The 16,251-nt window shown below is 28.6% G+C and overlaps 1 protein-coding gene across 4 annotated transcripts in view; it reads left to right on the top strand.

The window, feature by feature from the left end:
* Positions 1–16,251, top strand: part of LOC107438770 (dystroglycan 1) — a 54,164-nt gene that overhangs the window by 29,595 nt on the left and 8,318 nt on the right. For 2 of the 4 annotated variants that reach the window (XM_043044765.3, XM_071177831.2), the window contains exon 2: positions 15,757–15,968. In XM_043044765.3, the coding sequence (XP_042900699.2) occupies positions 15,786–15,968 (183 nt within the window). In that variant the 5' untranslated portion in view covers positions 15,757–15,785. Of the gene's footprint in view, positions 1–3,174; positions 3,369–9,746; positions 10,000–15,756; positions 15,969–16,251 lie in introns of those variants that run through there. The other 2 variants (XM_043044767.3, XM_043044766.3) reach the window with 2 other exon arrangements.

The following is a 16,251-nucleotide window of genomic DNA, read 5'->3' as shown; positions in this document are numbered from 1 at the left end:
AATCAGCCTTGATTAACTAAAAGAAATATTTTTTACTTAGTATACATTTTATTTATTTATTTTATATTCGCAAACATTATACTTACGAATGCTCGAAGCAATAAAATATTTTTTTTATCAATTATTTGCTTGCGATCGTTAAAGATTTCTTCGAAATCGTATGGTTATAAAAATCTATAAAATTCCCTTCAGCCTAAACCCAGTGCCGAAGATTCTACAAGATCTTTAGTCTATTAAACTTTTTTTCTATATTCTTCAGAGGTGAGTTTTGGCTTATTTGTCTCAAAGATTTTCAAAGGAGGTTAAATATGAAAAACGATTAAAAATATTTTTCATCACATAAGATAAAAGACAATGAGGAGAAACAAACAAAAATGTTAAACGAAAACAAAAAAAAATTATTTTTAATGCCAAAGAAAAAGTTGGAAGTTTGTCAGCGCAATAATAATTTTAACTGAACAAACAAGCCTGCCATACTAATTTTTCAGTTCTCAAACGTTGGACGTGTTATTAATAACTGTTAAAAAAAAAATAACAGCTTTACATTTAATGCATAATCGTGGTTCGTATCATAAGTACTCAACAAAGGAAAATTATTTTATTTATTTATGTTTTAGTAGTGAATATGTCAAAAAATCTGTAACGGTTACGCTAGTACGGCGAGATGACCTTGAATCTCGCTGAAATATGGCTCTTTTAATTAACCATTCTTAATTTCTTCCTTCTTTCAATTATAAATTCAATTAATCAAGAAACTCATAAGCATGTGTCATCATGCTCTAATATTTTTACAATGCTTTATTACAATTAGAAGTAATTGAACAGTCCTAGCTCACGGGATGTAACGTTCGCCTTCCAATCAGGTGCAAGTGTTCGAATCCCAGCTGTCGATATGAATTCCGCAGCCACTGCTCACCGACCACAGTGCTGATGTAAAATATCCTCAGTGGTTGACAAATCATGGGTTGGAGTCCTTTTGACGTCAGGCTAACCGTGGAATGTTTTCGTGGTTTTCCTCCCTTTGTAACACAAATGCGGGTTAGGTCCATCAAAAAGTTCTCCACAGAGCCAAAATTTTCCCCAATACTTGATCCTGGAGTTCCCTTGTCTTGTGGATTGGGTTCAACATTACAAGGCTACGGTGTTGAACATTGAAAGACGTAAACTCAAAATTGGGTCGGCTGTTCAACGACGGTTATGAAACAAAAATTAGAAATAATTTAATGGAGATAAAATTTCAATAAAATTGAATTTGTTCATTACATATTCTAATTTATTATAAAAATAAATAGCATTCTAAATATTGAGATTTCTAAAGAGAAGTTTAAAATTGGTGTTTTATATCATAATTCTTGATTATCTTTCAGTGATATTTTTGCTTACAAAATAATAGTGATATTCTAGCTTGCAAATTACAAAATACGGCATGTCAAAAAAATTGAATGATATCTTTTAGTAATTACTGCAACATAAAAATAAAGCATTCCTGCAACAGCCTGTTGTGGGACAGAGGGTCTTGCAGGTTAGGGTTCGACAATTTCTTCACCATCAACATGAGTGTGGCAAAATGATAAGCATTGCGTACATGCCGACTTTACTTCTCAGGCAGGCTGATACAAATTAATCTGAAGCTGGGTGAGTTGCAAGCCGCCATTGAGGTTCGAATCCCGTTCTTCACAGTGACTGCTCAGTCCTTAAGCCCCTGATCCATCTCGACTCCTTAAGGAATTATGAAAGGATAAACTTTTTAGTAAAGAAAAACAGCACAAGCAAATTTGATCATTATAAACTTTAAAAAAAAAAACACTTATTAACGAAACATCTAGCAACAAATATTTTATACTCATCATAAAACTTGTAAATTATAAACAAAAAATGAAGTTGCCTTCATTTTTATAGCTTTTTTTATTTTATTTTTTAACCGGCGTTGCACAGCCAACCCATTTTTGAGTTCACGACTAAAAATTTTCAACTCGGTAGTCTTGTAATTTTAAACTCAATCCAGAAGACAAGGATACTCCCATATCAAACATTCGGACAAACTAGTCTTCGTAAGGAACTTTTTGATAAAGCTAATCCGCATTTGCGTTATATTGAGTGAAAATCCACAAAAATCTCCCACGATTAGTCCGATAATGAGAGGATTCTAGCCTAATCCATCTGCTACTGAAGATATTTTACGTCAGCACTGTGGTCGGAACGAACCGGAAGCAGAAATCGTATCAACCAGCCATCGTTGACATTCGAATCTGGATCACCTTTTTGAGAAGTAATCACTCTATCACCAGAGCCACCACGGTTTCTTTTCTTAGACTTGTATTTTTTAAAGTTAACTGTTTATATAAGGATTTATTAAAAATGTTTTAAAAAAAAGTTAAACATTCGGGATGCTATTGCATGTTAAGGATCTGTAACTTCATGACCGACAACATGATGATGACAATGTTGTCACCATTGCACACCAACCGCCTTTACTTCCCAGAAAATCTGATAGGTGCGGATCACCGGTGATAGAACCTCAGTACTTTCAAATCGCAGTTTAATGCCTTAACCACAGTGCCATCGAAGCTCAATAATTAAATGATAATATATTAAAAACTAATTTCTTTAAATTACTGAAGTAGTTTTAGCTTTTTTTATGAAAAATAAAATCTAAAAATATTTCATGTTCATTTATATATTCTTTAAAATTTAAGAAATTCATTTTACGTTTTATTTTGTTTCTTCTTTAATACTTTTTTTTTTAATTTTCGTGGAAAATTATTCAACTTTTCAAATAAAAATGATTCGAAAAAAGAAAGATCTTCTACACCCCTGAAAAGTAATTTAATTTTATGAGCACGAAGAAAATCTAAGCCTTAAACTACATATACTTGTTTCTTGGTATTTTTATCCCTAAAATACTTTACTTGATATTTTTTTTCTGAGTTATAATACTAAAACTGAACTTAAACTTTTTTTTTTCTTTCTTTTTTTTTTTTAAATGTTTGAAAAGTATACTGATACTCTCGAAGACTGAATGCCTAGCAGGGAATTTCCAAACTATTTTAAAGGGACTTTTGCTTAACTTTAGTTATTTTCCCTTTCCTTAGGGAAATACCGCTCATTGAAGGGGAAAATTCGATTTAGGAAGTAGGGAAAATTGAACGGTTGAGGAAATGTAAAGTCTATCTTGACCGAAAATCGCTGTATTGATCTAGGTTTGACTTGCATAGTGGATGCATGTGAGAACTTTGTGTACGTTTCTCCGAGCTTTTGTTTCTGCCACTTAAAACTTCACACTGACAATCGAATGTTTGTTCGACTTATAAAGCGTGTCATGTTTAGAGCACTTTAGAACAGCTGAATGCAATGGATTGTTTAATGACGTAAGCGTGCTTCTGTTAATTGTTCTAAGCATTTGCATACATTTTAATTTGCTTATACGTTTTGTTTAAAAATGTTCTGCAATCTTTAGAATGAAATATGTATTCATTTCTAATGCACAATTTTTTTTTATTGAGACTAAAATGCGAGTGCATGTATTTTTTATTTTTATTTAATGCAAATTTGTCATTTTTGAAATATACAGGCGCTAAATGTCGTCATGTTAAAATAAGCATAACGAGTTTCATTTTGCATGTCAATTATTATTTGTGTTTTCTGTTTCTCATGCATCTAGAAATTTAATATCAGCTTTTTAAATATACTTGCATTCCTATGCACTTTCCCTGTATACACTTCTCTGTAAAGTTTAAAATCTAGCCCTGCATTATATATACAATACCGTAAATTCACCGACAATATGTTAATTGATTAAACGTTTCACATATTGCCTAGACATGGTTGGCAATTCCAAACGACAAACGCACAAGTTATGAAGTATGAACATTTCATACTCTGAATTAGTTTGATTATAATATTGCATGTACTTATTGTAGTAGTACTATGATTTAATTATACTTTTTACTGATCAACATGCATTAATAATAAGACAGGAATGTGATTGTCCTGTATTCCTTACGATGATGTTTCTTTTCAGATAAAGGGTTATTACCCGGTATTTCCTACACTGACTGCTTTTAGTTTTAAGGGCCATAATCATAAATCAATATCCCTAGCGCTGATTTTTTTAGCATCATTGCCCATTCTTATACAAGTGTTTTTTTTCCTAATCTGATATTATTAATATTATTGAAAGCAACCAAATAAGCATGTTAAATTAGAGTTTCATAAAAAAAAAATTATTAATTGAATAATTAAAATATTATATTTATTTGAGCATCAACACTATAATATATTTTAAAAAGAAAAAAAAAGTGAAGAAAATCCAATGCGTTATTTCATTCTCCGTGATTTAAAACCATTCTTTCCCAAACTATTCGATGATATTTTACCTTAAGTTCCTTTTGCATTATATACAATGCATAGACTGGCAACCAATAATCAAAAGTCACAAATTGACAAAATTGGATTAAATATATTTCTTAAGTGAGTAATGTATTTCAAATATTAAAAAAGAACAATTCTTAGAAGCAATATTTGATTAAAGGCTGCAGGAAGCAAAAACATTTTCATAAAAAAAATCAATTCTACACAATTATGTCATTATGCATATTTTTTTCAATAACTGTAAAGACATTTTTAAAAAACATTTTTATTTTACAGCAAAAGTTACCGACACCGCGACAACCATCAAATTCGCTGTTTTGAAAACTACAATCGATAATACTATTACTATAATCTGAAAATTTGATTTCATAAAATTGTTTATAATATACTACTTGACAATTATATACTATAATATAGACAATTATAGACAATAATGTACTACAATTATAAAAATTTCCCTGAAAGTATCGCGAAATACTAAATATCGCGAAACCTATATTTATGGAAGCACAAGTGATTATTTCATAAAATTTAAAAAAAAAGCCTATATAATAGAAATACAAAGTATTTTCAAATAATATTGCACATGCGTACAAATTACATTGTAATTAAATATACTGCGTAAGTTTTTAATTTAATCATATTTGGTGGGTTTTTTTTCAAGGAAATTTACTTATAAAGTTTTCATTTACTTATTGTATATTCAAGCACAGTATTCCACACAATTAATATCAAAAGGTAACAGATAAAAACTCACTTAACAATCAGTACTATTTTCTTGTACAATTGATTAATCTGATCTTAAGTATGTTCTTCTTATACGTTTTTGTTATAGCTGTTTGTTTGTTATATTGTTCGATTTATATTAATGGTTGTTCGTTCTTTTTTAAGTTTTCGGGCTTCATAAATTAAATGTATGCTTCAAAACAAAGGAATTCCGTCAGCTTCCCCAAAATTTAATTGATTTTCAACCAGCACTGCTACCATAATCTAAAAGTTACGGAATATTACGTAAAATACACACACAAACTAACCACGTCGAATATTTTAAAACAAAACCAGAGACCGAAGATTTCTCTTTGAAAAAAAAAACGAAAAATGCGGCAGACGATTTCAGCCGACAAGAATCGTTTTGATTGGTTGTTTGTCACACGTGACAAAAAACAGCTGATTTCACAACAAAAAATACTTTTATTTATCGTTACAACACCGGTGTTATAAGAAATACATCAAAAGTTGTTGCAAGAATTACAGCAAATTTTTTTATTGATATTTTAAAAATTAATATTGATTCTGTTAGGAGTTATTAGAAAGTGTTTCTAAAACAAATTAGTAACTTGGAATCCAGTATCCATGGGATTTAAATTAAGCCACCTAAAAGAATCTTTTCATTACTTCAAATTTTCGTTCGATAAAAATTGTTTCCTAAAAACCAGTGAGTATTTCCTCGTGTATCCCGAAATAAATGTAAAGTATGTAGCAGTAGTAGTGACGTAGTTTTGGAGAGGGTTTGGGTTAGAGCCCCTGAATTAGACAGGCTGACTCATCATCTATTTTTGCTCCAAGGAGCTAACATAAGCACAATACTAACATAACGTCAACTTGTGAACTTTTTTGCTCCAATATTGCTTGATAGGTCAGCTCTGATAGTATAGGAGCCTTAGTTTGGGCCACATAGCCCCTTCCGAAATTGTCCAATACTTAATGAATGAGTTATTGTATTGTACGGTAAGTAGGACGTAGTTTTAAAAAAAATTCTTTATTGTTTTTTGTAATTTAATCATTCAGAGAAAAAATAAATTATATCTATAGTTGGACCTCTATTACAATAATAGCCAAAGCTATTACAATAAAAGCTAAAGCTACTAGTAGCTAAATCACAATAATAAGTTCGTTATATGGAAATTTCGTTACATGCATTTATTATAAAAGTAATTTTAAACATACATTACCAAATGCGTTCTTAAGTTTAATTGCTACTGATAAAACCCGTTAATTCTGTCCGAGTTTTTCGCTTGAAATGCAAACAATAAGGGAAAGGGATTTTACTGCTTTCTCTAAAAGTTAAGTGACTTTGGAAATCAATTCAAGGTCATTTCCCCCATAAAATGCGTTAACTATTTTTAAATGTTCTGAAATATTTTGGGAAATAGGAAAAGTGGATCTCTAAGAAAAGTTCGTTAAATAGAAAATTCACTTCACTATTTTAAAAGTTATTTTACGAGAAAATTTCCAAAATGTTCTTGGTTAATCGAAAAAAATCGCAAAATGGAAGTTCGTTAAATAGAATTCGGACTGTATGTATATATGTCAGAAGGAGATAAATCTTCTCCAAACATAAATCAAAACTACTTTGATATTTATCAAAAAAATTAAATTGATTACAGTTCATTTATTTATTTTTATTTAATCTCAACTCTTCAAGAGATAGGTTCGATATCGAATTAATACACCACTGTATAATATTTTTCAAACTAAATATATATGTTTATACTAGATAGATATTCATATAATGTAAATTGTAGGAATTTACTTATGATTAAAATGCATCAAATACTTTTCGTTTTATTGAGTAAAAAACACATTTCTGGGACATTTTAAAAAACTTTTTCTATCGTAATATAATTTTACGTTTCTATGCTCAGCCCTTAAGGAATTGTTATTGGTTTTTCTTTTTTTCCTTTCATTTTTCTATTATATTACATACTACATTTATGAATATTCATACCATATTCGTTATAAACATACCGCAATTTCTTGTTGGTTTATATTTTGAATAATGCTTACTGTAATTAATAACTTCTGTTAAACTATCAAAAATATTTTAAGGCACGCAAATAAGAAAATATCCTTGTTTATTTTATAAAGTGGTGCCTGTCAAGGGAAGATATTAATAATTGTTTATGTAAAGACGCCAAATTAATTTAAATAAATGTTTTGAGAAACTTGGCATAATTTTGGGTAATTATGCAGCTGAGAAAACGAAGCCTCGTTTATAATGTTGTTAATTAATTTAGTTTACACTTTTTGAACAGAGCGAGTAAGTAAGGCGGCTTTTTTGGATATCGTTACTCCGACGTAATTAATTAAATATATTAAAGGAATTTATTTTTACTTGAATGGAATTGGTTCTTTTATTATCAAACAAACTGTTTTGTGGTTGCTCCTGAAAGGCAATAATTTATTTGGGTTTCTTTTAAAAGACCGCTGATTATGACGTATATCTTTTTAAGTCGTCCAGAAATTAAATTAAAATTTTAGTCATGAAAATTATTAAACTATTAATGTCTAACTGAACAGTTTTAGGAACTTTATAAGCTGGATAACAAATAAATATTTAAATTCTAAACTAAAAACAGGATTAAGAAATTAAATAAAACGAGAGAAAGAATTCGCTGTGAATATTTTTTTAGAACTTTATTAAGAAAAGAAAATTTTAATTTTTAAATAAAAAGTATTTTATTTTTTACTTACTCTCAATTTTTTTTTAAATATATGAAGAGTTCCTTCTAATTCTAGAGCAAATTAAAAGGCAATGCATTTTTATTCAAACCATGCCAAAATGGAAAAATTCTCGCTCAAACGGTTTCAACGCCACACTACGATAAAGAATTTAATTACTTATTAGATTGATGAGTTTATCGTTTTTTTAATTGAATTTATGAAGTTCTTTATAATATTTTGTCGATTATTTTATTTTAGTTCTATAAAACGGCTAGATGATAATTCTTTATGATAAATAATAAAGACAACATCACACTTTGTAAAGTAATTTATGATTTATTTTAAATATTTTAATTCCTCACCATTGTTATATTTATTTAAATGTTGAATGAAATACTTATTTATATGGATGACATACACCATAATTCCTTTTAAACTAAAGAATAAATTTCGAAAAGCGCTATTCGTGTAGATTTTTTTCCCCCTCTGTTTATGATCGAACTTGTATGACAGAATGCAATAAACAGGAATAATTGAAAATATGGCCGATATATTATTACGTATAATTTTTAAAATATAGGATTTGTAACGTAGCAGAATGAAATAAACAGGAATAAATGGAAATATGACCGATAAATTTTTTACGGATAATTTTAAAACGTAGGATTTGTAACTTATTAGAAAATTCTACACAAATAAAAATTTGAAGAAAAAAAAATTTGCATACATTTACACAATCCTGTCCTTATTCAATATTTTTTATTAGAATGAAGCAAGAAAAACAAACAGAACTTGAAAGCTATGTACACACACAATCACACACAGAGAAACAATTCATTCGTCCATACTATAAATATAATTTTCATGCGTGATATAATCGCACCGTTGTTCATAAAAATATGACAGAAACATAACATTATAAACCGTATTAAGTGTCAGCCATTGAAATCTACAGTATCAACTAATCGTTTCCTTGTAAGTGTCGCAAGAGGGCGCTGAGGTCTTGTTGGGTGAGGAGAAACATTAAGAAAAGCATCGTAGTAACCAGGTAATATGGTTTAGTTAGTAGTTTTGATTGCGCTATCTAGCCTAAAAGATGAATAATATTACAGTTCACCATCTAAAGAGTCTGATGGTGATGTATAGAACTGTGGTGCTACAATCTATGTTTGCATGAATGAGTTGCTGTAATCTGTGTTCACCAGTTGAGGGACGTATAGGGTAAAAACTCCTGATGTATATAAAGAATGGAAGAAATGGTATCCATGTTGGGATTCGGATTTTCAATCAGCAAGTTGTGAGAATGACAGCCAAGGCCCCTCAATTAATGAATCAGTTACAATGAACTAAATGTCCTCTGGTAGCTTTACCCTAAAATTTAGATGAGTAAATGCGAAAAAAAATTATATTGATATCCGTGGTTTAGTGTGTGAAAATGTAACATAAATTCAAGTAATTATTATATAAAAATTCTAAATACGTACCACAGAAAAAAACACTAAATCTTTGAATTCAGGAGTTACTTCGCAAAGAAACTTATTATTTTCTTAAGAATCTGATAGAAATCCGTGAATTTCCGGAAAGTTGCCAAAAATAATGCATGACGTAACGAAATTTTCTTACGTAGTTATAGAACATTACGATAAATTATCATTATTATAAAATAATAGAAGAATTAAAATGCAAACGCACCAACTGGAATATTAATGCCGTTATTTTATTCTTATTTTTTTTTAAAAAAGAGAGATTTCTCTATACAATTCGTAATTTTTCTCACGTTAAAAGTTCTTTAGGTTCGTCTGATTATATTTAGAATATGCAAAAGGAATCCATTCTCATTCGTAACATTGTACGTTTAAAAAAAAAAAAAATCAGAGCAAGTTAATATTCCACAAAGAAACTCATTCACTTCAGTTTATTAGTGAGAAACATTTTTCATCTGTACCAGCCGCTGCAGGCAAAAAGCAAAATAAAAATAAATTACGAAACACGATGTAACTTAACCTTTGATCTCTCGCCATTTCAACTTGATTCAAAACGCCTGTAAACGCCAAGCCTGTCCGTCTTAACTACTTCAACTGCCCTTGCATCAACTTATTGGAGAATTTCTGAGAACAATGAAGATAGTTCCAGAAGTATTTCTTTTATTGTCCCAAATGATATCCACATAGAAGATGTAAAATCGTGAGTAGATTGTGTATTTTTTTTCCTTCTTATCTGAAGAAAAAATTAATATTTTACAAGGTTTTACGTTGTAATTACTCAGATTTTTCTTTGGGCAATAGTTTTTATTTTCAAATTTTATCAGTAGGCAAGCAAGTGATTCTGAATCAGAGAAGATACCGACTCTTTTCTTTTTTTTTCGAGTTGAAGAGTTTATTGGCAAAAAAAAGTTTTAGAAATCATTCCTTGTGTGTACTCCTTTTTTTTAAATTATACAGCAATAATGAAACATATATATCTCTATTTCTGTGACTGATAGCCGAACATAAGTGAATAAAATGTGAAAATGAAAGAGCTAAATTTTTCTTATTCTATCTTTTATTTATTCATGTATTTATTTATTCATTCATTTATTGGTTGATTTACTTGTAGTAATAATCGTTTAAAGTTTTTTATTAAGCTTTAAATAAGAGTCAATATTATTCAACTAAAACAATGAATATAAAATTGTAAACCATAATTAGGTTTTTGTATATTAATAAATATTAAGAACGAAAATATTCAACCTGTTTTTTTAGTAACCAAAACTTATGTAGGAGTTAAGGAAACAAAATTCTAGATGTTCGTTGCGATGGTAACCGACCAAAATAGTTTGATTTAAATCTTAGTCCGGTAGAAACGGGAACTTAATCTGTTAAACAAAATTTGTGTTATAAAGAAAAATATTATGCAATTTTTTAATGAAGGCTTTTTAATAAAGATATAGCAATCTATGTCAAGAAACAAAATATGATTGCAACAATTGTGGGGATGGTGAACGAATCGAACAGGGGATGGAGTTATGTGTTAACTTATGTGAAGATGTTTAAAAAATCAAATGAAGTAGTTATTTTTTTTCATGCAGTATAATGTTCTTTATATATTATATAAAAATTTCTAAAGGCATTTCTAAAAATTTAAAAATATATATTTCATTATAATATTTTTGCACAAACTTTCTGACGAAAATAAGATAAGGATAAAAAAAATTAAATGGCTATTCGTATAATAAAAGCATGATGTTACCATTATCAGCGTAATGTGAAATTTAACTTAGAACTGTCGAAAAATCGACCGGCAAAGTTTCAAATAAACATTTCTCACATAGAGATAGAATGCGAAAAGGCACTAAAATTCAGCAAAATTATCTAATATGATAATTTTATGCTTTTAATTTTTATGAACATTATTTGTTAATATTAATTGAAAGTAATTTCTCGGTGAAGCAGGTAGATTCATATTTTATTTTCATTAATAAGAAAGGCATTAGTAATTTTTAGTTATCGTTGAGTATTATTAATAATTACCGGATTTACTAGGATCTGTGGGCAATTCCTTAAACTGGTGTTTGTTAAGGTAAAAGATAATTAGCAGGTATATTCTTTCTATATTGATGGGTTTTTAAAAAAAATAATAATAATGGCCTTTGCTCGGTATTTTCTACATTAAGTACAGGGCCGGTATTCCCTTCATGGATATTTTTATTAATTGTTTACTACTGATGATAATCAAACAAGTAGGTTAAAGAAAAATCTGTTTTTTACTGAGAAATTGATTAATTGACTAAAGAAAAATAATGAATTTTTTATTTCTTTTATTCTCATATTTCTGGCTTTGTTTAACAAGCATTAAGAATAACGTTTTAAAAAAAAATTGTAAAAAGGATATAACTAAAAATAAAACTAATTAACCAAGGAAAAAGTAACCTCTTTCTCAAATGGGTCACATGGCTATATCTGTTAAATCTACTTTCTGATATTTTACCAAAGTCTTTTTGAAATTAATTTATTTTTAGTTTATTAAATTATTTTTTTAAAGACATTACCAATTAGTTTTCAAACTTATTATATTTTTATTTTTTGAACTATTTTCGTATTGATATTTTTTATTTTAATTAATCCTCTCCTAATCCTAATTTTAATTAATCCTCTCCTCTCCTAATCCTGATCCTCTCCTAATTCTAATCCTCTCCTCATCCTAATTTTAATTAATCCTCTGAGATTATTTAATTTTTTTCCGCTTTGTTTACATTTTTCATACTTATGGTCAATACAATTATAAAACATGTTAAAACAGTTAAAATAAAACACGTAGTAGTTAGCTATCTATCCTATTTTGCTGTGGGAGTTAGGCATTTGAAAAATAACTTCGAATATTCGAATTAGTGAAGCTATTTTCAATTTTTTTTCCCCTTCACTTTTTTCTTCCGTCTTAAATACTGTAGTTACACATCAACTAGGACGCAACACTCGAAAACAAATTCGGGAATCGGTATGCTAATACAAACAATCCTTGAAAAACATCTCAAACGCAGTGGCCACTTTTCCAATTTCTCATTCATGAGCTCTTGTAGGTTGTAAGCATCCAATCATTTCAATAATGAAAATGACATTCCGAAACGAAACAAACACTCAAATACGTAAAATAATATATACTTATGATACGTCCTGGTTAAATGCTCGAAGTTCTTCAAGGAAGTGCAGCTGTTTCTACTCTGGTAAAATTGAAGCCAAAGGCGTGGTTTTGGTAACTCAATCTCTTTCGCGTGAAAGGCTTACACATTCCGTACTTGTCTTATTCAATATGTTTCGTATCTTGTCAATTACCATCAGCTTTTTGAATCTACGTTGATGTAGAAGGGAGTGTTTGTTGTCAGTATACATTGTTTTCGCGTAATCGATTGCAACAAGGTGGATTAGATTGAGTTTGATATGGCGTTGGCGTTATTTTTGTAATTAATTACTTGTTATTGTTGTCTTATATTCTTTCCTGCTATCTATAAATTAACTTCGTAACTTTTTTTAAAACTTAATGAAATAACTACGTAAAATATTTATTTAACCTAAATAAATTTTTTTAATGTAAAATTAGTAATAACTATATAAAATGGCTTTCTGAGCTCTGATTTCTTAGATTTAGCAACCTTTATAGCAAAAGCAATTTTTGTTGGTCTATGAATAAAATATATTTATGAATCGAATTTCTTAGCAGCATTTGCGCACAAAACATAAAAAATTAAACATTTCATAAAATATTTTGCAATTGTTCAATTTCCCCGCATCGTTATGTTAGTGGTATTATACTATTATCATCATGCATTCTATCTAATGTTATCTTGAATTAGGAAGTTTTTACTATTCAAAATTTCTTATAGTCGAGGTACTTATTGTTACTGATCAAAATGACGGAATCCATAGGATGTTCCGTATTCATCACCCTTAATATACTCTTAAAAATCTTTGCTTAAATTTTGATACTGTTTTTTTTTTCTCTCATTAAATATTAATTAGCGATCTCTAATGCGCATATTGGCGCTTTTAACTACATATCTGCGGAGGTTTCGTATACTCTGGAGAATTTTATCCTGAGCAATCCTTGCTAAATATTATACTTCAAAAGCATTAAAAAGAAATTGAAAATAACTATATATGCCATTAGTGAATATAAAAATTCAGTACTAAAAATCGTTTATAAGTTATCTTTCATAGCCAATTAGAGTTAATCTTTAAATTTTAAGCCTATCAGTGACAACCGTTGCTCCACCCTTCTTCATTGTTCTAACGAATAGAATTTAGTGAGATCACTATCAATTTATTTGTTAATAAAATTCTAATTCTAGTAAACGAAATATTCAGCGTTATCTGAGCGATTCGTCAGATTTTTACAGCGTTTTTTTTTCTTTGTTTTTTTTTTTCTTTTCCGTTTAACTTACTAACTGTCGACTGTAAAATCTGGATGCTTTCCTTCAGAGCAAACCGTTTTTTCTTAAAACTATTAAACACAGAAACTGCTTCGAATGGAAATGAGTCGCGATTCAAGGATTATTATTAATAATATTCGAGCTATACCATGCATGTTCAAAAAAGTATTTTAAAAGTGTAAGTAAAAAGCTGTAATTAAAAGAACTCTTGAAAATTAGAATTTGCAAACAAATGTGTTTTAGTAATAAATCTTTAAAAAAATTATTATTGTAATCGTACAGCTGTTATGATCTGTCTATTTATGTTATGATATTAATTATTGATGCATGCCCAACATATAAGAAAGATTTATTTAAATAGTCTTCTTTTTCTACATATTATTATCGTTTAATTCTGTTTTTTTTTTTATTAATTTTCTTTCTTACAAATTTTCTTTTTTACATTCATTCGTATTCTATGTTAACATTGGTTTTCTTTTTTTTTCACCTCTTTAAGTTTTATTTTTCATTTTTTTTACATTGACTCTTTTATATTATTCAAATTCTTTTTTTCACATTAGCTCTATTTTAAATAAGCTATTTATGTTATGATATTAATTATTGATGCATGCCCAGCATACAAGAAAGATTTATTTAAATAGTCTTCTTTTTCTTCATATTATTATCGTTTAATTCTGTTTTTTTTTTTATTAATTTTCTTTCTTACAAATTTTCTTTTTTACATTCATTCGTATTCTATGTTAACATTGGTTTTCTTTTTTTTTCACCTCTTTAAGTTTTATTTTTCATTTTTTTTACATTGACTCTTTTATATTATTCAAATTCTTTTTTCACATTAGCTCTATTTTAAATAAGCTATTTATGTTATGATATTAATTATTGATGCATGCCCAGCATACAAGAAAGATTTATTTAAATAGTCTTCTTTTTCTTCATATTATTATCGTTTAATTCTGTTTGTTTTTTTTTTATTAATTTTCTTTCTTACAAATTTTCTTTTTTACATTCATTCGTATTCTATGTTAACATTGGTTTTCTTTTTTTTCACCTCTTATTTTAAATTAAGTTTGATTTTTCATTTTTTTTTACATTGACTCTTTTATATTATTCAAATTTTTTTTTCACATTAGCTCTATTTTAAATAAGCTTCTATATATATAAATTTTTTTTTTACATTGACTCTCGTTTTACGTTAACTTTGGTTTTTCTTTTTTTACAATTACTCTTCTTTCAAGTTAAATTATTTGATCGAACACTGTGTGTTCAAAGAATAATCTAGCAAAACCTTCCAGCACGGCAACGGGCACTGTAAATTACCGCAGCATCTGTAAATTTTTCGTCTATTTTTTTTTTTTTTTTTTTTTGATGGAGAAAATAACTGAGTCTCCTATTTTAAAACATGTCTAAGCTTGTTCTTAATAAAAATTAAAAAGGAAAATTGAATAAATATACGAGAGGATAAAAGACATTCTTTTTGTTACTAGATTACAAGATAATTGTATACAGATTGATCCATATTTTTTTTGTATCGATTTATAAAATTTAACTTAAATTTAAGCATTTTAAGACCTTTATGTTTAATTTTTAAGAACCTTATATTAATAAATTTTCTAACGTGTATTTTAGATTAAACAGAATTTGTGCAATAATAATCTCTGTCAGGCTTCGTTAAGGTGGCAGACTCATGAAGTGATGCAGACTCCTTCCGCAAATTCTGTTGCCTAGATCATACGTTATAAGTACAATCACGTACGAGATGTTTCATATTAGCACTGTAATATCCATGTAAATTTACCTCATTCATGTGTTTGAACGTTGAATTGAGTTGTATATTGATTTTTGGAGTCGATCAAAATCTGTGCTCTAAGATAAGTTTGTAAATCACGTTATACTAACAATCATTAAGAATTATTTCCACGATGCACCGAAGTTCGTTTCAAATTAACTTATATCAGTTAATAACTGTCAATATTATCAATCTAATAATGCAATGCAGTGCATAGGAAGTAGTGTATCTAAGTCTATGTATTTACTTCCAGGTCCTGATGCAGTGGCGTAACGTGGAAAGATGACGAAGAGGGTGGTGGGGCTCTTGCCCCTTTTTGAGATTTACTTCTTAGCTTGCCTTGTCACGCTGACGATTGGTATACAGAGGGACCAAGGCATCTCGGACACTCGTGCCTATGCGGGACGCATCTTTACTCTCGAAATACCGAAAAACGCTTTCAAAGGTGCTATAGAAAAATTGGAGGTAAATATATTAAATTGCATGTTCGTAAAATATTTCAATAAACTACAAGAATTTCATTAGTATTTATGTACAGAATGTTATGAGTTTCTGTATTTGCGAAATCCAAAAATATATTGTTACACTAAAAAGAAATATGGTCACAATTTGCAGAATATGGTAAAATTTGCCGTCTTTCTGGCTCTATGACAACACCAAAAGATAATGGTAATTTTTATCGAAGGTCTTTGGTAATGTTTACGGTAAAATTAACAATAAAATATGGTTTTAATAATGTGCGATAAAA

Source organism: Parasteatoda tepidariorum, chromosome 2, assembly GCF_982258835.1.
Source record: "Parasteatoda tepidariorum strain Cologne lab strain chromosome 2, Ptep-v5.0, whole genome shotgun sequence".
NCBI lineage: Eukaryota > Metazoa > Arthropoda > Arachnida > Araneae > Theridiidae > Parasteatoda > Parasteatoda tepidariorum.
This window is presented reverse-complemented; position numbering and strand designations above follow the sequence as displayed.